The 23,232-nt window shown below is 56.1% G+C and overlaps 1 protein-coding gene across 3 annotated transcripts in view; it reads right to left on the bottom strand.

Annotated features, from left to right (window-relative positions):
* The window catches only part of MRC2 (mannose receptor C-type 2), a 54,989-nt gene that overhangs the window by 2,693 nt on the left and 29,064 nt on the right, over nucleotides 1-23,232 (bottom strand). For all 3 annotated transcript variants that reach the window (XM_089901380.1, XM_089901382.1, XM_089901383.1), the window contains exons 2-28: nucleotides 19,789-20,190; nucleotides 18,907-19,080; nucleotides 18,573-18,737; nucleotides 18,295-18,408; nucleotides 17,635-17,781; nucleotides 14,784-14,972; nucleotides 14,506-14,660; nucleotides 13,282-13,389; nucleotides 11,427-11,542; nucleotides 10,413-10,561; nucleotides 9,549-9,766; nucleotides 8,703-8,845; nucleotides 7,502-7,604; nucleotides 7,096-7,234; nucleotides 6,948-6,983; nucleotides 6,527-6,687; nucleotides 6,372-6,439; nucleotides 5,555-5,655; nucleotides 5,117-5,253; nucleotides 2,682-2,796; nucleotides 2,399-2,562; nucleotides 2,122-2,230; nucleotides 1,351-1,589; nucleotides 1,059-1,227; nucleotides 815-964; nucleotides 377-496; nucleotides 8-187 (exon numbers count right to left, since the gene is read on the bottom strand). In XM_089901380.1, the coding sequence (XP_089757506.1) occupies nucleotides 8-187; nucleotides 377-496; nucleotides 815-964; nucleotides 1,059-1,227; nucleotides 1,351-1,589; nucleotides 2,122-2,230; nucleotides 2,399-2,562; nucleotides 2,682-2,796; nucleotides 5,117-5,253; nucleotides 5,555-5,655; nucleotides 6,372-6,439; nucleotides 6,527-6,687; nucleotides 6,948-6,983; nucleotides 7,096-7,234; nucleotides 7,502-7,604; nucleotides 8,703-8,845; nucleotides 9,549-9,766; nucleotides 10,413-10,561; nucleotides 11,427-11,542; nucleotides 13,282-13,389; nucleotides 14,506-14,660; nucleotides 14,784-14,972; nucleotides 17,635-17,781; nucleotides 18,295-18,408; nucleotides 18,573-18,737; nucleotides 18,907-19,080; nucleotides 19,789-20,190 (4,071 nt within the window). The remainder of the gene's footprint in view (nucleotides 1-7; nucleotides 188-376; nucleotides 497-814; nucleotides 965-1,058; nucleotides 1,228-1,350; nucleotides 1,590-2,121; nucleotides 2,231-2,398; nucleotides 2,563-2,681; nucleotides 2,797-5,116; nucleotides 5,254-5,554; nucleotides 5,656-6,371; nucleotides 6,440-6,526; nucleotides 6,688-6,947; nucleotides 6,984-7,095; nucleotides 7,235-7,501; nucleotides 7,605-8,702; nucleotides 8,846-9,548; nucleotides 9,767-10,412; nucleotides 10,562-11,426; nucleotides 11,543-13,281; nucleotides 13,390-14,505; nucleotides 14,661-14,783; nucleotides 14,973-17,634; nucleotides 17,782-18,294; nucleotides 18,409-18,572; nucleotides 18,738-18,906; nucleotides 19,081-19,788; nucleotides 20,191-23,232) is intronic.

The raw sequence follows: 23,232 nt of genomic DNA, 5'->3' as shown, positions 1-23,232 counted from the left end.
CGCTCACCTCGAGGGAGCTTGCAGACCACACCCATGGTGATGTTGGTGCAGGCGCCCGGGCGCCACAGCCCGCTGCTGCTCTGGATCCAGTAGCAGCTGTTGTGGCTCAGCATGCTGGGGCCCAGGCCCGGGGGCCCCCAGTTGGAGTAGTTCACAGCTGTGTTGTCCTGCCAGACCAGCGTACCTCCTGGGGGAAGAAGGCACTGAGGGGGCATTGCAGGGGCGGGTAACAAACTGGAGCAGGTGGGAGAGAGCAGGCCTGTTCTAGGATCAACTCCCACCTTCCTCAGGCCCTCACCTCCACCAAGCCCCGCTGGAGGGCATCGCCCCTGCCGCCTGAGGCCTCCCCATCCTGATCCTACACACAGGGACCCACCTTTGGGGTTGAAGTTCATGCCCAGCCAGGCGCCCCGACTCTGGCCCTCAGAGCTCTGCAGATGCTCCCAGACAAACACGTTCTCCATCTCATCCAGGATGGACAGGACCACCCCACCCTCTGGACACAAAGGAGGCTCACGTCAGGGCAGACGGGTCTCCCCGGGGTAGCAAAGCCCCCCAGAGAGGCCCCCGCCCTCTTCCCTGGCAGCCAGAGGAGACGATGGCGTGGAGTCGTGCGTGGAGGGAAGGGGGTTATAGTCACACACGTTATGTCACGGGTGGTCTGTGCATATTGCAACGTGAGGGGCACTTATGCGTGAGGGCTGCCGACAGGTAGACCGCAGCACGGGGACTGCATTCACAGGGGCTTTGAGTGTCCACGAGAGGGGTCGCCACCTGGAATGCCCACATATGGGCTCTCACCCACCCGGCCCACCTCTCTGGCAGCGCTGCAGCGCCTCCTTGTGGCCCAGCAGCAGCTCCATGTGGAAGGAGTAGCAGTGCTCCCGGAAGGGAATCCAGGCCGAGTCCGCCAGCCCCTGGGGACAGCTGCCGTGGTAGCTTATTCTTCGGGGAGGAGGGGGCCCTATGGGGGTGCAGGATTGAGAAAGTGGCCCAGGGTCCTCCCAGGGTCAGCCTACCCCCAGCCCACCCCTCGGCCCCAGCGGGTGGGCACTCACCTCCGTTAACTCCACACACAGCCCCCTGCAACTTGGTGTCACAGCTGGTGGTGCGCCAGGCCCCATCCATATCCACATAGGCGCAGCCCCCCGGGTACTGGGGCTCCCAGTCCTGCCAGCTCACATAGCTCAGCGGCTCCTCCGAGACCCAGGAGTACCGCCGGGAGCCCTGGGCACAGACAGCCATCAGGGTGGGAGGAAGGGGACCAGCCGGGTCAGGGAGCAGGTAAGGCACAGGGTTAGGGGGAGGCAGGGAGGGAAATCAGGGGAGTGGGCCCAGCCCGGTGCCCACCTCCTCACTGGCCAACCCGATCCAGAGTGGCGTGCGCAGCCCTCGGGCAGCCTGCGTGAGGAAGGCCTGGGTGTAGGGGTCAGGCACGTGCGCCAGGCTGGCGTTGCGGCTCTCACACAGCAGGAGGGCATCGTGCCAGCGCAGCGGCTTCTGCAGCAGCCGGAAGGTGCCGTTGAGGTAGGAGAGCTCAGTGCCCGGGGCAGGGAGCGATGCTGCTGGGCATGGGCTCAGGGAGGGGTCTACAGGGAAGGGGGCAGGGCTCAGGCCGGGCTCTGCCCCCATCACCCCATCCCCAGGCATGAGGCCGGGAGGGGGGAGCGCCGGACATCAGGCAGAGACCAACTCTCCTCTGGGCACAGTGCCTGGCTCAGTGTCGGTCATTGCTGTTATTAGTAACAATACGTTCTTGCTGATAAAGGGATGAGCAACCTAGAGCTCGACCATGAATCCAGGGCAGAGGGACCCCTGCACGGAGCTGCAGGAGCCTCAGACACAGAACCTCAGGGCCCCTGCCACCAGGCATGCCCAGTGTCTAGCTCTCCCTGGTCAGCCCTCCGAACCCCAAACCTTCCTCCTGAGACCCCTTGGTGCCCACTGCCTTTCCCTCTGATTGGCGCCTGGCCTTTCTGCCCATCTGCTTCCCAAGCAGACTAGACTCTGGGGGTGGCCCCAGGGGCCCTCTGAGGTCAAGGACCATGCCTCATTCCTCAGGGCATGGCCCACGGAATCCAGTCCCGGGCTGGGGTTTCCAGGTTCCCCGGTGACACGTACCCGTGCCCTTCTGGCAGATGAAGCCGTGTGTCTCCTCTGCGCAGTTCCGATCATCCCAGCGGCCAGTGAAGTGAGCTGAGGGGCTGTGCAGGACCACCGCACAGCTGGTCTGGGGGGAAGGAGCTGCTCAGGGGAGCCCCGGCAGCTGCCCGCTTGTGCCACTGCCCCCAGAAAGCTGTACTATGAGCAAAGAGGCTGGAAGGGGGTCCCCAGGCAAGCGCTGCAGGGCAGGGTGGGGGTGGAGGGCAAAGGAGAGAGTGGGGAGGGGCTTCCTCACCGGTATGTTGCCGCTGGGGGCAGGGCTAGGGCCAGAGGGCTCCCCGGGGGCCCAGTTGGTGTACCGCAGAGGCTCCTGCTCTACCCACTGGAAGTCCCTCTGCGAGGCATGGAGGCCAATCCAAAGGTCAAAGGTCACATTGGGCAGGCTGGCTGTGACGAATGCTACAGTCCCCCAGAAGAGAGAGTGATGAGCGACAGGGCAGCCCCCTCCTTGCTCTGCTCTAGCCCTCTGGGGGGATGGTGTCAGAGGATCACGGGGCCTCCCCATGGGCTGGCCCTACCTTGCTCTAAGGGGTTTGCAATGGTGACCAGTTGGGCCTCTTGCTGTTCACAGGAGAACTGTGCCTCTGACCACTTCACCCGGTCCTGGGGGTCCTGGCCCTGGATTCGGAAACACTGTGGGGCGGAGGGGGAGGCATGGCATCCTGCTCCACCTCCCTGTCCCACACACCCAGAAACTCTGCTGCGGAGCCCTCGGTCACAGGCCCTGGGGAGGCTCGGGGGCTGTGAGAGAAAAACATGAGAACCAGGACATCTGGGTCTCCTTGACCAAGGCTCCGGCACCCTCTCAACTGGGCACAGCGGATTCACGTACACTTGCCCACACTCTGGGGAATTTTTAAGTGGGAAGATTTCTCCGGGCCACCAAATGCTCTACTACTTGTGACGGCACCGCCTGGGCCATGCCTGGGGACAAGGTCTGTCTGGCTCTCAGCTTCGCATACTCCAAAGGTTTTTGACAGAGTTACTGTATCATTACAATGATGCTAACAAATTAAGCAAAGGGCCAATTACATGTATGAAATATATATTTTTTTCAATTAGGTGGAAGAAGTCATAATAATCTTTTGGATAAGTTTAATGACATGGGGAAATGCTGAAAATATAATACTGAGAAAGAAAAGCTGGCTACACAATTGTGTTATTTAGTATAATCTCAATTACATGGAAAAAGTCAGGAAGTAACAAATATTGATAGTGGTCATCTCTGGAGAGTATGGATGAGTTTTAGTTTCATTTTTTGTTTTTTTCCCCAAGATGTTAATAATACACGTCTTACTCTCTTTTTTTTTTTTTTTTTTTTTTTTAACGCAGAAAAGGTGTAATATTCGCTTGGATATTCTGAAGACAGTGAGAGCTCCAGGACACTATGGGCGGGCTGCAAGCCAACGTATGACAAAGATATATGGATTACGTTATCTAGTGTTAACTAATCTAATCCTCACAATAGGGGTTAAGTGGTCTTACAATGTCCTGCAAAGAAGGCATGGATGGAAGCTTATACTAATGATGCCAGCGCAAACCACAAGGAAATAGTGCCCTTCTCTGTCTGGGGTAAGCGCTTTCAGCCACTAGGTAAAAACAATGAAGGTCTAATCAGATCTGATGAATGAGCCCCAGGGTCAGGAAGTAACCACTTTCGGAAAGAAACTCACTCTCTAGAGGGAACATTTTGAAAACGCATTTAGATGCATATCCATTCTAATTCACTTTATTGTCTCAAACTTTCCTAGCTGCACACTCAAAACACTTGGGAAGAGAATTTTCTAAATGTTTTTAAAAAATCTTCCAAGGATTTTTTTTAACTCTTTTAATCAGCTCTTCTGATTAGTTTATAAGGCAGATTAGTTTAAATGCAGAAACGGACCAATTTTTAAACAAAAACCTTTGTTTAATTTGTAGAAGGACTGGAAAATAGGGAGAAGGACTTAGAAAGCCCAGCCAATGATGGATGACCTTTCTTCATCTTGATCTATTTGTCTTCGTGAGGTAATCTTTCCGTCTACAACAACCATTCAATCCATGTGTTAAAATAATCTGAACTTCAGGGAACTTCCCTGGCGGTCCAGTGGTTAAGATTCTGTGCTTCCAATGCAGGGGACGTGGGTTCGATCCCTCGTCGGGAAACTGAGATCCCACATGCCACATGGCCGGAAAAAAAAAAAAAAAAATTGAACTTCAAACAAGACCTGTGAAGTCTGAATCACAAAGCGTCAAACCAAGATTTTTTCAAATAATGAAGTATATGCAATCACTTTGCTCTTATCAAAATTATTTAAATAGTAACAATTATTATAATTGATAAATTTTGAGTGAGCGCAAAAATTTTTTCATACCACTAAAAGGAAAATTTTGAAAACTTGAAAATACTATTTAAAAATCTCTAGCTCGTGGTTTATATTGTTTTGTTCTTGTGTATATTTAACTACATATGACATCAGTCACATTAGTATGTAAGTAAATATATATTTACTTACACGCACATATGTAACGCACACATACGTACTTTGTATGTTCAACATTTTAATAGGAATTCATTATCAAGGTGTTTGGGGACTTTCCTGGCGGTCCAATGGTTAAGACTCTGCGCTCCCAATGTCAGGGGCACGGGTTTGATCCCTGGTCGGGGAACTAAGATCTCGCAGGCTACACTGTGCCTCCAAAAAAAAAAACAAAAAACAAAAAAAAACCAAGCAGATGTTTGGCGACCAGGGATCTAGGAAACTCACCGAACTATATGGGCAACCTCATTACCTGGTGAATGAGAAAGTGTTACTACGCTGACTTAGTTTCCAAGGAGTCTGGCCCTGGCACTGGGGCCATGCAGAAGAGAGGGTGGTGGGTACAGGCAAGAGGCCATGACTTTGCTGCTGCCAAAGGGCGAGGACTCCTGAGGCTCAGCCTTCGCCTTGGGTGCCCCCCCTCCACCTCCTACCTTGTTGAGGAACTGGCTCCAGCCAGGGGGGCAGCCACCTGTGGGTTGTGGGTCTGGGGGCTGCTGCTCTCTGGTGCTGTTGCTGCGCTTGCAGATGTAGGGCAAGGCTGTCATGCACCTCTGGTCCCCCCACTCCTCTGCAGAAAGAGAAGAGCAGTCACCCCAAGGGCAGGGCATGGCTGCCAGCACCCTGGCCTCATGCCCTGAGAGGAGGTGGCGCTGGGGCTCATGTCCCTGTGTCCAGCTCTGAACTCAAGTCCTCTGTGGCTGCTGGATCACAGGGACAGGCCCTCCCCTCTCTGGGTCTAGCCCTTCTTGGGTTGTGGGAACAGAGAGAATGAGAAGAGACCTAGGGCCCCTGCGCAGGCTCACCCCACTGCCCCCAACACCCACCCTCCCCTCAGCTTCTGCACCCTCTCTGCCCCACCTTGTGCTCACCTCGGCTGGCCATCATGTACACGCACTTCTTGTCCTTGCCTATGGGCCGAGGCTTGCCGGGTGCCCAGGAGATGAAGTTTATAACGGAACCATCTGTCCATCTGCAATGGCACCGAGCAGGGGTGACTCCAGCACTGGGCACCGTGCTCCCCTGTATGCAGCAATGAGGGGGCAGGGACCAGAGCCCAACACCAGGGGCTCAGTGGCCGTAGGCTGAGGAGTGGGGCTACCGAGCTCAGTGCAGCTAGAACCCAAGGACCTGGCGCCTCCAGGTAAGGGCCAGCCTTCCTGGGCATCCGTTTCTCTAACTAGAAAAGAAGTCTAAGGATCCCAGAGCAGGGGTCCAAGGGCAGCGCTATGCTCAGACACCTATGTGCTCCTGGGCCTTCCAGGCCTCACACATGGTAGGTGGGCCGTGAATACAAAGAGGCCCCTCCGGACCATCCTATGTTCTTGCCCATGTCCTGAGGGGACCTTATTCATGAGTGACCCCAGCATAATAACGAGCTGTCATCACTTAGTGCCCGATAACGTGCTGGATGCCATGCTAAGGGTTCACATACCTCATTTCTAATTCTCACAATGATCCTACCAGGCAGGCCTCGTTTCATTCTCAGGTGAGAAAACCGAGGCCCAGAAAGGTTAACTCACTTGCTCAAGGCCACATAGCCAGTGCAGGGCAGCGCTGGATTCAAATCCAAATCTGTCTGTCTCTGTATGCTGTGCCGCCTGCCTCCCTCCAGCCTGGGTTGAGGCTCGCCATCCACGCATGCGCCCCGCTGCCCATCCACACCCGCTGCCCCGCCAGGGCTCCCACCTGAAGCGCCCGTCGCTCTCTGAAGTATGCAGGCCGATCCACCAGTGCTGCTCTTGGCCCCGAGAAAACTAGGGGAAGCCGGGCAGGCAGGTGAGGGGTGGCAGGCCCTTTCCCTGGCTCCCGGGCCTGCCCTCCCTGCTCGCTAACCTGCCCACCTTCTGCAGGTTGTGCCCCAGGAAGTCCAGCTCCGCCTGGCTGTGCACGGAGACCAGCTCGGCCAGGAACCACGTGCATATGCGCTGCGCCTGCGCCCACGTGGAGTGGTGCTCGAAGAACTTATACTCCGCCTCCTGGAAACGCAGCCATTCCCGTCGGCCTGCGGGGGCGGAGGGGGTTGTGGGGATGGAGGCCAGGCTGGGGCTGCCTGCCCGCCCAGCCCAAGGAGGACAAGGCGGGTCCAGGGCAGCCTAGGCAGGCGGGCCTGCGAGCCCATCCGACCTGGGCCAGTAGGGTGCCCCCATCACCTTTCCCTCGGCTCAAGCCCTTAAGCCCCTTCGTTCTGTCCCGGCCAGGCCCTGCCCAGGAGGTGACGCCCCTTCCCCCCTCCGGGCCGCCGTGGGGAGCGGGGTGCCTCACCTTGCGGGCTGCCGTCAGGCTCCCGCACGTCCGCGCCTATGGGGACAACAGGGACAGAGACGCTGCAGGGAAAGGTGCCCCTCCCCTGGACCCCCGCCCCCTCCGCCCTTCGTCCCATGCCCGGTCCGCCAGCGCCGCCCCACCCAACCTCGAGGGATCTTGCAGATCCAGTCCAACTGCGTCTCGCACTGCATGGCTACCCACTGCAGGGAGGCCAGGTCGAGCACTGCACAGCCCCGGATGTCGTCATCGTCGTGCCGGCTCCGGTCAAAATTGTGGTAAGAGAACTGATGAGGTCGGAAGGGGAGAGGGGTTTCAGGCACCAGGCGCAGGCTGCACCCACCCCCCCAGAACAGACCAACCGGAGACCTGGCATAAGCTAGGAACCCCCAACCTGGGCTAGACGGTCCCCACCTCCTTTCCCTTACCTGCCAGCTCTGGCCAGAGGCGCTGCCTCTACTAAACCTCGCGCACCTCCAAAAGACCACGCCCACATCCAAACCTCGCCCGCCCAGGCTCCGCCCACCTGCCCCGCCTCCTCCAGGCCCCCTCACCCCTAGTCCATCGCTCCAGCGCCAGCTGTGCCCCGCTCCGGGGTCTCGACGGTTCAGGCCGATCCAGAACCAGTGCTGCTCGTGGATCTCGGGCTCTGACTCACTTTAGCACAACCCGGGGGTGAAGACAGAAGACATGGGGATGAGAGTTATAGGGGCCCCTTGCAGTTGTGACCTGGGCCGTCCCAAGGACCTGGGGCCTCTCGAACTGGGCTTCACACTCACCGGGCAAAACACTGTTGGGGCCACCCTTAAAAAGCTCTCCCCAGAGAGAACTGGGCTAGCTGGGCCAGGCGCCACGCTCGCTGCGGGCAGGTGGCCTTGCTCCCTTCCCTTGCTTTCCTTTGGGTGGGGTTTGCCCTGCCAGCAAGATGGCAGGCTTTCACTTTAGGCAGCCAATGGGGACGGTGAATAGACCTGGGGACGTGGAATCAGATACACCTGGATTCCGGTCGTGGGTCACCCAGGGACCAGCTCTGTGACCTTGGGTAAAAAAACCCAACCTCTCCAACAGCCCGCAAGCGATAGTGTCTACTCAGTAGGATTGAGAAGAGTCTTGAACGTGGATTAAATGTTTAGTGCAGTACCTGGTACATGGTGAGAAGCAACTGACACGAGCTATTATAATTACTAGTCAAATAATGTAATTGTGCTGTTTGCTGGGAGGAGATATCCCTGGAATTAAGATGTCAGGAAGCCTGGATCCATTTGGATTTTTCCCAAGGCTAAGGGACTGTAGGGCTGTATGTCATAGGAACCCACAGGACAGAGACAGGGATCTGGAGGGACCCCGCGGGCAGATGCTCACTTTTGTAGCCTTTCTATTCCTGTCTCTCAGAAAAAGCTGTTTATTGAGAAAGCGTGGGCTATTATGGGATGGTGTAGGGTTGCAGGAGGGGGCGCTCACTTGGATCAGCTTGGAGATTTTGCCATGGAGAAGGAGGGATGGTGAGGACGGTTACTTGTGTAAAAGTCTGTGAGTCTCAGGGGGTGTTGCTGGCCCTGGTGAGCAACCCAGGGTCTCCGACTCCAGGGAGACCGGGGTTACTTGAGGGGGGATCAGGATGGGCCTGGCATTAGTAGCAGATGCACAGGTCATTCCAAGCCCTGGAACCGACCGCCCTGGGGTCGCCTTCACCCTGCCCAGCAAAAGCAAAAGCCCGACTCATGTGCATATGGGTCACCGCCCCAGGCTCAGTACCCGAAGATCTTGTTGAGCATATTGGCCACAAAATGTTCCTCCTCATAGCTGGCCAGGCTCAGCAGCTGGGCCCCCAGCTCCTGGCAGGCCCTCTGGGCCTGGACCCAGCTCTTCTTGTCCTGCAGCCGCTCCACGCTGAACACCTGCAGGAGCAGAGTCCAAGCTGTTCCCCAGCCCAGCTCCCCACGGGACACCTGCCCTCCCAGGACATGAGTGGGGAAGGGGGCTGGGGCCTCACTGGACAATCCTGCTCATCAGAGAGGGAGCCCCAGGGGAGGGGAACTGGCACAGCCATCTCCCAGAGATGGTCCCCCTAACCAGCGGGGCAATCAGGGCTCTTATCCCAGCAGAGCCACAACTTGCTATGGGCAAGTCCCTTCCCCTCCCTGGACTTCAGCTTCTTCCTGTAATTAAAAGACCCTGGACTACCTCAGTGGCTCCCAAACCCAGCAGGGTTTAAAAACACAGATTACCAAGCCCCACTACAACCCACTGAATCCCAATCTCCATAGTGACAGACTGGAAGATTTGTTTAAATCGGGCTCCCCAGGCAACTCTAAAGAGCAGCCAGCCTGGCCCCAACATTTGGGAACCTCCGCAACCGATGGTCTCTGTGGTTTTTTCAACTCCTCAAATATTTATTGAGCACCTACTATGCACCAGGCCTCAGATGCCACTGACAAAAGGGTTTCAACAGAAAGTACCTCTGTCTGTTGTCTGTAAGTTTCTCCAGGGCCCGCCTGCCTGGATCATGGCTGGGTCCCACTGGGGCCACCCACCCTGCCAGGGGTGCTGCCTCTTTGCTCTTGTTTCTCTCCCCCGACCCCAGGCCAGCAGGCTGCCTACCTTATAGCAGTGCCGGAGTTTGGGGTCTGAGCCCCAGCCCTGGGGGCAGGCGCCGGTGAGGCTGGGTGTGGGGTCTGGTCCAGGCAGCTCAGGCGTCACTGGCGTGCCCAGGCTCTGCCGGCAGATGTAGCGAGCCCGGAACGACGTGCAATTCTTCACCTCCCACAGCCCCATGGCGCTGCCCGTGGCCAGGGCCACGCAGCCCCCACGGCTGTACCCTGGAGGAGGGAGAAGGGAGACCCACATGCTGAAGAGGACTCACCAGTCCTCCCTCACATCCCCGAGGGGCACCACCACGGCCCTCGCACCGGGAATCAGCTTAGCCATCTCTGCAGGGACATGCTCTGTGGAGTCGGGGCCCAGTGGGGAGGAAGGAAATGGGAGCAGAGGCCTGGCTCTATGTTTGCTCCTGTGAGACCTTAGGCAACCTGCTTAACCTCTCTGAGCCTGTTTCACCATCTGCCTCATCAGGTTCTTGAAAAGGTTAAAGAAGACGATGAACTTAAAATGGTAACAGTAACAGCGAGCAGCTGTATGCTCACTACTCTAAGGGCTTTACGCGTATTAACCCATTCAAGCCTCACGTCAACCCTGTGAGGAAGGTACCATTATCCCCATTGGACAGATGAGGAAACTGAGGCTCAAAGATGCACAGCTAATAAACTGCACAATCAGGATCTGAGCCGGGCAGTTTGGCTCCAGAGCCTGTCCTCCTATAACCACATCACCACACTGTACGAATGATCTGTTTCCTATGAAGCCCTGGGTCTCGGTCGTGGCAGGGCCGGTCCACCGCGGCCTCCTGGCTTCACCAAGGAAAGTCCAAGAAGGGGGCTGAGCGGGCGCTGTGGAGGAGGGGCTCACCGGGCTGGTCCCGGTTCCAGTGGGTGTACATGACCTCATCCCCGCTGAGCCAGCGGAAGGAGCCGGTGAAGTTGAGGTCCTGCAGGGCCGTCCAGAAATACTCGCCATCCCAGTTGTAGATGAGGCTGCTGACAAAGGCCTGCTCGAACCTGCGGGAGAGAGGCTGGTCGAGGCAGGGAGCTCGCCCCCCACCACTCCCTGGGCTACAGGCCAGATGCCCTGCTCCAGGAGCCTGGGTGCTGCACCCAATCAGAAACTTCCTCAGGGGGCTCCCTGGGTGGCGCAGTAGTTAATAATCTGACTGCTAACACAGGGGACAAGGGTTCGAGCCCTGGTCAGGGAAGATCCCACATGCCGCAGAGCCAACTAAGCCCGTGCGCTACAACTACTGAGCCTGCGTTCTACAGCCCGCGAGCCACAACTAGGGAAGCCCGCATGCCACAACTACTGAAGCCCGCGCGCCTAGAGCCCGTGCTCCGCAACAAGAGAAGCCACTGCAATGAGAAGCCCGCCCATCGCAACAAAGAGTAGCCCCTGCTCGCTGCAACTAGAGAAAACCCGTGCACAGCAATGAAGACCCAATGCAGCCAAAAATAAATAAAATAAATTAATTTTTAAAAATTAAGAAATGCTTTAAAAAAGAAACTTGCTCAGGGAAGTGGGGACCCCTGGGGACCCTGCAGCTGACACACAGCAACCCAGGTCCCCTTCTACTGTCTTCACCTCCATGCCTTGCTGAGGAGAAAGATAATCAGACACAGCCAAGGTCTCTTTGGGGCATCCAGCCCACACCTATGCCTGCCCCTGCCCCTGCCCCTGCCCAGGACCTGTCCCATGCTGGGGTCACTTAATAAACAGGAGTCATTCTGGTGACAATATTAGAAAAAGGCCCTGGAGCCTGTTGAAGCTCAAAGGACTCGAGTCCCTCTGCACTTGATGGCAGGATGCTGCCCCGTTTGGAGGAGGGACCACATTAGGCCAGGACATAGGGGAGGGCTGGTCCCTCTCCTGTACCTGTTGGTGATGGTGACCAGCTGAGAGCCGTGGTCGGTGCACAGGCGCCGGGCCTCACTGTAGGTCACCTGGTCCTCTCCCAGCCAGTAGCAGGATGGGCTGTGCCACGTCCAACCCTGGCTCAAGAGAGTGGGCAGAAAAGGGGTGTCTGGGGGGAGGACTCTCCTTTCTCACCCATAAATCCTGGGGTGCAGGTGCCATCAGTGGCACCACTGAATTTTCTGCAGGCTTGGGCACAGAACAGAGGGGACTAGTTTGACACCAGAGCCGGCTCTCCCTGTGCTGTGTTCTGCACCTTGTCACTCCACACTCCCCTCCCTACCGTTACCCACAACTGCCAGGCCCGGGGTGTAAGCATGGCCCACGGGTGGCTGATTGGGAAACAGCCAGTCACCCGGCCTGTGGCCTGGCCACGAAAGATGAGTGGCCCACCGGATTCCTCGCTTGGGTGTTTGAACCAAGAGACGCAGTGGGAAAACTGCCAGTTGGCTGGGAAACCAGAGCCGGAAAGCTGGGAGAGCTGCCAGGATGTGGAGGGGGCTGGGCAATCCTCGGGGGCCTGGAAAAGCTGGAGGACACGGAGGATGCGCCTGGACTGCGAGCAGGGGGGACAGACCCTCGGCGAGGGGCAGCAAAGCCCCTCCTACACGGCTGGCTCGCTACCCCCGTCCCCATGAGGCCGGGGAGGCTTCACCCCACCGACCCCTTGTCCCCTGGGCCACCCTGAGGGCCTCTCTGCTCTTGCCTTGCAGGTGAGGACCTGGGGCTCAGAATTACGTGGCTTGATTTTGCACAGACAGTGCAGGCAGAGCCCAGACCGGAACCCACACCACAGAGGTTGTGTCTGTCCCTGCCACAGCCCTGTTCCTCCTAAGATGACACCAGGTGCCTGCCAGGGCCTTTGCCTCCAGGAAGCCTTCAAGTGGGATCCCTGGGGGTAGGGGCTGGAGCTTGGGAGAGACAGCGAGGCAGCCCCCAGGGCAGGAACCAGCGCAGAGGAGAAAGTGGCATGTGTGTGTGTGTGTGTGTGTACATGTGCGTATGTGTGTGTACATGTGTATGTGTGTGTGTGTACATGTGCATGTATTTGTGTGTATATGTACATGTGTGTGTATTATGTGTTTGTGTGTGTATATTGTGCATGTCTACGTGTATATGTGTGTATGTGAGTGTGGCCTCTGCAGATGGAGCCGCCAGGGGCCAAAACACAACCAAGTGGCCTTGAAGAGCAGCCTCCCCATGTGTGTCCACACTGCTCACACCCCTGCTCCTCTGTGGGCGGCGAGGGGTGGGGTGGGCGGGCGGCTGGAGGAGGGAAACAGATCCATCACCCATCCTCACCCTCTTTCATACCTCTGCCCCCCCGACTGATTCATTCCCCCCATTCAGTCCTAATCCCTTCCCTCCCTGGGGCTAGAGCCCAGGGACGGAGACACAGGATGGCCCCATTCCTCCTGAGGAGACAGACAAGCACACGCTGTGCCAGCAAGTGAGGTGGGAAGATGGGGCCGGGGTGCACAGAGGGCCAGGGTCTCCCCAGCAGCCTCTACTCAGGGGATGACTGAACCAGACTGGGGGGCCCGCCCACCGCCACCTCCGGGTTCTCCGTGGCTTTCCATGGAGGGGGGCTCAGGGCTAGGGGTGGCGGGGGAGCTCTGCTTCTTCCCAACAGCTTCTCCCCCACACCCCACCTCATCCAACATCACTCCTGGAACGGAGCAGTTTGGAGAGCGGAGGAGGGGGCATGCCGAGGAAAGGACGATGCCATGGGAGGCTGCGGGCTTCCACCTGCCCTCCTGCCCCTGGGAGCTCCTCTGGTTGGCCTCACCCAGGGCAGCTCCAGAAGCACCCTCACCTTCCGGCAGCCATGGTCCTCCTCAGCGGCCCCCTGGCTCAGCTGGCCTGCCTTCTTGCAGATGGATGGCAGGGACTGGTTACAGGGACTGTCATTCCAGCGACCTTCCTAGGGACACAGGGTAAGGGGGAGTCTCAATCTATCTCCCCCAAATCTCCCAAACCCCTTCAGTGAACATGGTTTCCAGACCTGGCCGTGCCTCTGACTTGCTGTGTGATTCTGAGCAAGAAGCTTGACCTCTCTGTGCTCTAGGCTAGAAAATGGGGGGAGCAGGATTAGTGCTACAAGCCTCACAGGGCTGATGAGAGCACACAGAGTTGATGCGCAAATGCCTCGAAACTTTGACAAGCACTGTCTAAATGGAAAAAGGTGCTCTCTTAAATTACTTACAGCTCATTTCATAAACATGAAGGACAAGCTGGCTAAGACTGTTAGCAGGACAGACAAATGAGATTCCCAGGTCGGCAAGGCGTCCAGCCAGTACCTGCAGATCCAGGGCGAGCAGGGGCCGTGTGCCCAGACCCTCACCTCAGCTGACGGAGCTGAAGAGGAACTTAGTCCTCGGCCCCTAACGGCCTTAGCCCTCCTGTGTCCAGGGCACCCAGCCAGCAGTTTTTGTCTGCCTTGAGCTGCATCTGGAGGGCAGAGGTGTTAATATGTCCCAGCCCCCAGGAGAATGCCTGGCACATAGCAGATGCTCAATAAATAACTGTTCATAAATTTTCAAATAGCATCCTCTAAGCCAGATGTCTCCACAGTCGCTGGCACTGCTGGCTGTATCTCACGGTAGAATGTCCTGTCTCTGGAGTAAGTAGTCTGTCCCTACAGCTTTGTCCATTCTTTAAGGGCCAGACTTATCTCTGCTTGAAGCCCTGGATCAATTCCTTCATCCACCCACACTGTCTGAACCAAAGCCATGGCAAACAGTCACAGCTCCATCATTTCTTGAGGGGGCAGGACCCTGGGCTGGGTAGGACTGGCACCGAGCAGTCCTGCCTGCGGAGCATGTCCACATAATGTGAGTTCTGACGCCACCTGCAGGCGGGGAAGTGCAGCTGGCAAGAGACCAAGATCGCACCAGGCACCGTCCTAAGGCTTCACAAGAAATAACTCCTTTAATCCTCCCAGTGACCCTCTGAGGTTGGCACCATTAGAGTTCCCCTGACAGATGAGGAGACTGAGGATAGGTCTGGGGGCCCCGTGACAGGGAGAGGGGGTTCTCACCGGCCCCCAGATGGTGACACAGTCCTCCAGGCTGTCCCGGAAGTTGTTGGGCTCAAAAGGATGCCAGTGGGTGAAGCTCACGAGGCTCCCGTCGGACCACTCAAAATTCATCTGCAGTTTCAGATCGTTGAGACCGATCCACAGCTCCTCCACCTCTGGGGTGCGGCCGGGGAGAGGGGAGAGGGGACATCGGGAGGTCAGCCTCAGTCACCGGCAGGGAGGGACAGTCCCTGGGCCTCCGGGCGGATGGGATGGGCGTGGGGGAAGCAGCCCCTCACCCTGCTTGATCTGCTTGGTGATGAACTCCAGTTCGGCCACGCTGTGGATGCTGAGCAGGTCGCCCCCGCCCCGCAGACACATCTTCTTGGACTCTTGCCAGCTGCGCTTCTCAGCCTGCAGGCGGTAGCAGTGGCCCTGGAAGGGCTGCCAGCTGGGCTCGCACTCCACCTTCACGTTGGCCCACACGTCTGCGGACACCAGAGAGGCCGCTGCTCAGGGACCGAGCTGCCCAGCCCGGGAACCGACCCACTGGGTGTCAACACAGGCAGGGGCCTGGAAGTCACCTCCTCCCCAAACCTGTCACAGATCCGCCCTTCCCACTAGGACAGGTCTGAATACCGAATGATGCTGAAAAGACAAAACTCCCAGGGTGGCTGAAGCCCCAGGAGGTGGTGGCAGATTCCACCCAAGACAGGACGGCCCCCCCAAGCTGGGGCTCTCACGGAGAGATAGATGGGGATTCAGGACAGACCAGCCCCAGGAGCCTCAGTTTCCTCCTCTGTAAATGGGGTTTCCTGCTGTAAGATTACAACTTAGCTCGTGTCCACCTCACTTAATAAATGACACAGCCGTCATTGTCTCAAAGAACATCTATGGAGTGTGGCTCCATCAGTCCGGGATGAAGCGGGTGGGGAAATGGGGCCTCCCAGGTCAGCAGCTTGTGAACTCACCGCTGCCTGACAGGCATCCCCTGGCTGGGATTTTTACTCTTGATCCTCCCCCCCCCCCCGCCACCCCCAGCTCCTCTCCCTGAACCCTAGGGCTGAGAAGCCAACCGGTCTTAGGCCCTTCCTCACTCCCATTTCCATGCATTTCAAGATCACCCTCTAGGGATCAGGGTCCGCAGACACCTGATGCAAACAAGCTCTCACTTGGGTCTTGGCAAGAGAAAACAAGACTTTACCAAACCACCCACAACATCAGGCTTGGACAGGATTCTGCTGGCTGGGCAAGAAAGCATGTACCCACTTGAAGCATCGCCCCACTGGGATCCACTCCATCCTGGGAGATGCTCCAGGGTCCAACCATACTGTCTCTTGGAGACCTGGCAGACTGGGGAAGGGCTGAGAGCCTGAGCAGCCTCCCTCCTTGGCTCAAGACCTATTGATCATCTCTTGTCAGCCACTGAGCTAAGACCCAAGGCTGCCTCCTTGGACAGAAGAGTTTAGTGGGTGTGCAGACCCAAGGGCTGTAGGAAGAAGGGAGTTTAGGAAGTGAGGACGCTTTGGGGGCATGACGGCGCCTGCCTCTAAAATGACACACTTTGAGTGATGACTTCCAGGAGGCAGAACCGCCCAAGAAACTGCTTAGAAAATACACCTCGTGCAGAGAGATGTGAGCCAGGATGAAAGGGGAAATCCACGGCTAGAGACATACCTGCAGGTCCGTGAGGCCCCAGAGGAGAACTCCCCACAGCAGCCACTCTGGGCAGATCCAGGGGACGGAGGACTTGGTGAGGGGCCAGTCCCGATGGGGGCCACAGAGAGGCCTGCCCACACCGGCCCTGTGGCCCTCCTTTCAGAAAGGGAAGCCCTGGAACTGGTGCCTGCGCCAGGCTCCCCCTGAGCTGGAGGTGAGGTGCCCTAGATGTGGGTGCCAATGTTTGAAACCTTTGCTCCTGACCCCCGAGGGGGTGAGGAGGGACAGTGGTGGCCAGTGACCCTGAATCAACCTTTGGCAACACTTCAATGGTCAGAAGCAGAAGTTTTGCTCTGTAAGCTCTTACTTTCTGTTTTGTGGATTATTTTCTGGTTTTGCTGTATTTTCCGTGTACAAATCCCGTCTTCACCCCATGTCTACTGGACTCCTGCAGTAGCCCCTCCAACCTAAGGAGACGCTCCTTTAAGCCAGGCCAGGTCTCCAGCCTTAAAGCAACCCTGCAATGGGGTTGAGCTTATCCTCAATTTGCACCTCTGAGACTAAGCTGCCGACCCAAGGCCACACCCCAAAGCAGTACCGGCCTCTAGAGCTATCTCGGTGAATCACAAACGTGAACCAGACACTCCCTGCCTTAAAAGTCTGCAAAGGCTCCCACAGCCTACCCGGCCCCACCCAGATTTCACCCAGAAGCCAAGATCCTTCAGGAACTGGCTGCAACCTGCCTTTCTGAACCGTCTTGTTCCCATGCCCTCTAATCCAGTACTTTTCAAACTGTACCTGCACATGAATCGCCTAAGGATCTTGGGAAATGCAGGTTCTAATTCAATTAATTGGTGGTGGGGGGGGTGCACCTGAGATTCTACATTTATAACATCACCCGGGAAGGTGACGCTGTGCTGCTGGACGGCGGACCACACTTTGAGTAGTTAGCGCCTATACTCTAACCCTTAGTTAGGGAGCAATACTCCCCGCCCTTAAAGCTGCTGTGAACTTCCAGGCCTCCGTGCCTTTGCACCTGCAGTCCCCTCTGCCAGGAATGCCCTTCCCTCACACCTCTTTATGCCTTTTTAAACTTACGCTCAACTTGAAAGGCCCAAATCCAATGTCACTTCCAGGAAACCTTCTTTAAGTCTCTGGAGCTTAATCAATTTCTCCTCTAGGCCTCTCTGATATTTATTATACACGTGTTTTATAATAGCACATAACTCAGGATACTCCAATTGAATGTTGAGATGTCTGTCACCTCCAGCAGGCTGTGACCACCATGAGGACACGGTGAGTCCGGAGGTATTGACCACTGTGCTCAACGAACGTTCCCGGAACGAATTAATGGCACATTTCAGTTTGTTCAGACTTCAGCTGAACCATTAAAGAATAGAGAGGATCAGAGCCCCCTGTGCTGGGAGGCTGAGCCGCCGGCAGCTGCGGCCCTGACGAGCCCCACCCACGCCCCCCGGCTGTCAGGCTCACCGGGAGGCGGGGGCTCGGCGGCCGTGGCATTGGGCTTCTTCTTGCAGACGTAGGGCAGCGCGATGCTGCAGTCGCGGTTCTGCCAGCCGCCCGACGACTCCGTGCGGATCACTCCGCAATTCTCCTCGCTCGGGTTGTCCGGCTGATCTGTGGGGAGGGCAGGGCGCCAGCGCCCCAGGCGAGAGAAACTCACCCCCTGGCCCGGGAGCCCTACCCCTAACCTCGTGCTCCCTCGGGAGACCTGAGCCCGCTCAGATGCCCAGCGCCCCGCTTCGGCCCTCCTGCTGCCTCACCTGGGCCCACGTGGTCCTGGTGCCTCTGCGCAGCAACCCGTTCCAGCCCCGCCCGCCCGCCCGCCTGCCCGCCCACCCTGGCCAGGCTGCTGGTGCGCTCGGTGCCCCGGTGCCCGCGGCTGAAGGGGTGCGTGGAGAATAAGATCCAGTCCCCCTCCCAGGCCCTGTGTCCCGAGGAAGGGGCATCGGTTCCTAATTCAGACAACACACGCCATGGACCAGTGGCGCCCAGTCCAGAAGGGAGTGGAAATCTGCCCCCACCCTCACTGCTCTCCTTGAGTAGGGTACCAGCGAAGGAGTAAATAAGAGACCAAGTGCCTGTGCGGAGGTCCCCTGGCCTCCCTGCGCCCCAAACCCCGCGCCTCACCACTCTCCCAGTTGAGGTACTTGAGAGGCGAGTTGTCCGACCACTGCCAGCCTCCGCTGGTGTCCAGGTCGTTAAGGCCAATCCACAGTGTGGAGCTATAGCCAGTCAGCAGCCCTGACAGCAAGATGGCGACAGTGAGGAAGGGGTCGCCCCATCCCTGGCCCTCCACCCTCTGCCCCACCACCAGCATCCTTACCCCCACCAGCAGAAAGGGCTCAGGGCCCTCCAAAGGCGAGGCAGGTCTCAGGCGCCTGCCCCCCGCCCTGCCCCAGCCTCACCATTGATGTAGGTCTGCTCATGGATCTCCGTGATGCTCAGCAGATCCGCCCCCTGTTGCTCACAGCTGGCCCAGGCCTCCCTCCAGGACAGCGTGGACTGGAAGTTAAACTGATAGCAGCTGTCCGTCAGCTGGTCCTTGTCCCAGAAGGTCTCACAGTCGTTACCTGCCACCACGATAGCCGAATGTGGGTCCCTCCAGGAGTGCAGTGACCCCACACAGGTTGCCCCGTGCTACGAGGAGAGGCCACTTCCCCACTCTACCCTACAAGTTTCGCCACCCGCACGCGCCCCCCAGGGCCAGCCTCCCGCCATTCCCGCCCGCTCCACTCTCACTCTTGATGGGGCAGAAGCCCCAGCGCTCGTCCTTGCCGTAGTCCTGGGTGGTGGCGCACCACAGGTGCCCGTCCTCGCGGCCTGTGCTGGTGCAGCCGTGGAACCACTGGTTGTCATACTTGAAGGGGATGGTGCACGGCTTCCCGTGGGAGTTGCCCTGGATGGTGTAGACCTCTGCAGGAGAGGGGAGCCAAGACCTTGGCATCTGGACCCCAGAGGCTGCCTATCCCTCAGACAAAAACCCTCTATAACCCTGGAGCCGGGGTGGGCAGGGGTCAGCAGAGAGTGGGAGGGGCAGTGGCACCAGACTGTGGCTTTAACGCTCCCTCTGCCGTCAGGTCAGCCCAGGAGCCTGGGAGAGGGCCTACTGCTCATCCCATAGGGCTGGGAAGGGGGCCCCGCAGTGCCCCTTAATGCCTGTCCAAAATCCAGCTGGGCCTCACGCCAAATTCTATCTTGGAACTCCCAGAAAAGGACCCTTAGGATGAAGCTGCCCACCAGGAAAGGCCCCCCTCACTGCGTGACTCTGGTTCCTGTTCACCCCTGCAAAATGGGGATCAAGACACCTGTGGAGGATTACCCTGGGGTCTCCCCGGAAGAGTGGGCCTGGGGGAAGGGATTTCTCATTTGATTTTACGTTATACACTGTTGTACTGTCTGAGGTCTTTACAAGAGTGTATTAACTTTGTAACTTTTTAAAAAGCAAATTATATGCTTTGAAGTTCATTTTCTCAATTATTCCAAAATGCTTCCCATTGCAATGAAAGAGGTGACTGCCAGAGGTCTGCGGAGGCCAAGGTTTTGTCACCCCAGCATCTGCCCTTGTGGCTCTAGGCCCCGGACACGAGGAGCCCCAGCCCTGCCCTGCCAGCAGCCTCTCACCATAGTAGGGCCGAGCACACAGATCCTCATCGCTGCCATAGATGCGCCACTGGCCACTGCGGGTCTGGTCGCCGCGCTCAGGGGTGCCAGCCTTGGACGTGTTGCTGGAACGGCCCCCCAGGAGCAGGGACAGCTGGTCACCCAGTGTGCGACAGTGCCAGCGAAGATTCAGTGCCTCCCGGTCACACTCGTACATGCCCAGGGAGGCGGTGGTGTTGGTGCCCGGCCAGCCTGTGCCCAGGCACTGCATGGTGCCCAGGTTGAAGAGCCGGTTTCGGGAGACCCACTTCCAGCGCTGGGCAGGAAGGCTGGCATTGCAGGCTGGGGAGACTCGGACTTGCCCACCTTGGGTCTCCAGGCAGCCCTGCAGTCCATGGCTGAAGATGAGGAAGACGTTGGGTTCTGGAAGGGAAGGCAGGACACGAGGCCATCACAGGGGTCTCCTGGCCGCCCTTGATGGCCAGGCCGCCTGCAGACACTGACCGTGATCCTGGTGCTGGGTTGTGAGCCTTCTCTCATATGATAAATCACTCAGCCTTCACTACTGGCCCTTTGGGTGTTGGCAAGAGGCACTGCTGTCCCCCTGTGCCCAGTCAAGGCAGAGCCTAGGCGACCAGCCTCTGTTCTAGCCCCATGCCACCTGAAGGTAGGACTCAGCCTTCCGTCCCACCCCTCTAAAGCAAACCCAACTCCATATGGCAAGTTGGGAACTGTTTACTTTTCTGAAGATCTTACGAGGACGGTGAAGGTGTTCACGTCACACACCACGCTGCAACCTTTATCCCAACCTCTGTTACGTAGCGCTGTTTTTCCGCCAGAGTTCTCCAGCCTGGAGTCGTTTTGTCTCACTCTCCCCTCCTGCTCCTCAGATGCAGTGGCTCCATCTTTTCCTCTCATTTAGAATCTTCCCAAACCACTCACCACACCCGCCCCCAGCAAAACCCAACCATTCATGTCCCATAACCATCTCACTCCTTAGATTTTAGACAGAGCTTAGCTCTCTGGCTTCCCCAATCCTGCATCTTCTCACCCATCACCTCACTGAGCAGACACTCTATGAAAGACATTGGAATCCAACCTGCCCCCAGCACACCTACTTTACAGATGAAGAAATCAAGACTTAAATTTAGAGGAGGTAGATCAATGGTTGCCTGGGGCTGGGTTGGGGTGATGGGAGTGGGGAGTGACTGGGGAAAGGTACAGTGTTTCTTTGGGGGGTGACGCAAATGTGCTAAAATTAGATTGTCATGATAGTTGCACAATTCTGTGAACATACTAAAACCCAATTAAAGGCACATTTTAAATGGGTGAGTTTTACGATATGTGAATTGTATCTCAAAGCTGTGATTACATCTTAAAGTGTTTGAGAGAGAGAGAGAAAGGGAGAGAGAAAGGACGAAATTGACGTGAGTTTGAGCTGTGACGTGACCCACTCATGGTACCAAACAGCCAGCGAGCGAACCCAGGTCTCTGTGACGCCCACGTTCCACCACCTCCTTCTTGTTCCTTAGCTGCCACTTAGTACATGACACACACAGGCAGCACATCTCAGTCTCCAGAGCACGTCTGCATCCACTGGCCCTTCAGGATTCTTTTCATGCCTTGAAAGCGTGAGTCTAACTGCTAGGGTTCAAATCTCTGCTCTGCCACTTAATGTGTGAGTTGGGCACGCTGCTTGGTTTCCTCATCGTGAGACTACTGTAAACGTTGAACGAGATAAGACACGTAAAGTGTCTGGAGCAGGGTCTAGCACACAGTACGAGCACCATAAATGTTGATGACGATGGTTCCATATTATAGGCAAAGTATTTGACTAGGGGGAGTAGAGCAATTTGACCAGAGTCACAAGGCTGAAATTTGGCCCCAGTCTTCCAAGTCCAAATCCCAGACCTTTCTGTTCCACCATGCTGGCCTTCGCATTCCTCTATAAGTCATTCTTCATGGCCAGGCAGCATGATCTTTTAAAGATGTAAATAAGTTGTAAAAAAAATTTTTTTAAATAATATTGGAGTGTTGAAGGTCATAAAGAAAACAGCAATAACTTCAATAACATAATAATTTTTTCATGGCATGAAAAATGCCATAAAAAATCAAAATTCAAGTGACAAAAATATGTGTAACTTACTAGAGGCAAATAGTTTATTGCCTAAAATGAAGAGCTTTTATAAAAAATACAGTAAATTATGAGTAAAATGGCACCAAGGTAGCAGAAAATGAATAAAAGATAAGTATACACAGCTAAAAAAAAAAAAAGAAGAAATGCAATTGGTTCTTAAATATTTGAAATGACAGCCTCTCTCATAGTAAAAGAAAAGCAATATAAGTCAGATTAGTCTCTCTCCTGCCTTCAAAGGCAATTCATCATTCTGCAAATAAAATTCATACTACTTACTATGAGCCACGAGACCCTACATGTTCTGGTCCTGCCTACCAGTCTGATCTCATATGATACTACTGTCCCTTGCTCAAGTCAAGGACCTCCTTGCCCCTTCTTGAACAGGCCTCTTTCCTGCCTCAGGGCCTTTGCACTGCTCCCTCTCTGCCTGGCATTTCACATTTCAAAAAAAGTCACATCTTTAAAGAGGCCCTCCCTGATCTCCCAATCTAAAGTGGTAACCACAGTTATTCTCTAGCATAATTCTCTTCACAGCATTTATCGTTATCTGGTATTTTTTCCAACATCTGGGTTATCTGTGAGTCTGGGCCTACTGACTATTTTTTCTGTTGATTATGTGTCACTTTTTCCTGCTGCCTGCATGTCTAGTAATTTTTATTACATACTGGATATAGTGGATAATGTTACAGGGAGTCTGGAGTTTTTTTTGGCATATTGGACTTGTAGATGACATGTTACAGGGAGTCGGGATTGTTTATCTTCCTAAAAAGAATGTTGAGCTTTGTTGTGGCAGGCAGTTCAGTTACTGGTGGATCATCTTGATCCCGGAGAGGCTTTGGTTTTACGTTTTGCTAGGGTGGGGTTGTTCAGTCTTTAAGTGTGGCCCTTAGCCTTGGGTTTAATCATAGATGAGGCCTTCTAGAGTTTTCAAAGAAAACCTTAGGCGATTACTCAGCTCCTCTAACTTGGTGGAACTTGAATTCCAAACTCTTGTTTCCTCAGCACCAGGCGGGAACTGCAAGCTCTTCCTCCCAGCTGCTGTTTCTTGCTGGGTTCCTTAAAGCTTCACTCTGCCCACGCACAGTTTACAAGCTGCCAAGGATTTGAGGAGAATTTGTAGGAGGACGTCTCCTGCCTTTCCAGGATTTTCCCTCTTGATTTTTAGCTCTTCTGGTAGCCCCACACTCTGACCAGTAAAGATGATTGAGCTCCTCAGCCTGGGCAGGGCTCTCAGGAGGAAAAGCTGCTGAAGTGAACCACTCGCTCATGAGCCTCTTCTCTTTCAAGGACTGTTTCCTCCCCAGCATCTGTCTGGTTTTGACTGCTCT

Source organism: Delphinapterus leucas, chromosome 19, assembly GCF_059928025.1.
Source record: "Delphinapterus leucas isolate spDelLeu-1000000601 "Yukka" chromosome 19, BTC_Dleu_Yukka2, whole genome shotgun sequence".
Lineage (NCBI taxonomy): Eukaryota > Metazoa > Chordata > Mammalia > Artiodactyla > Monodontidae > Delphinapterus > Delphinapterus leucas.
The sequence above is the reverse complement of the archived record's forward strand: the minus strand, read 5'-3'. Positions and strand labels throughout refer to the sequence as shown.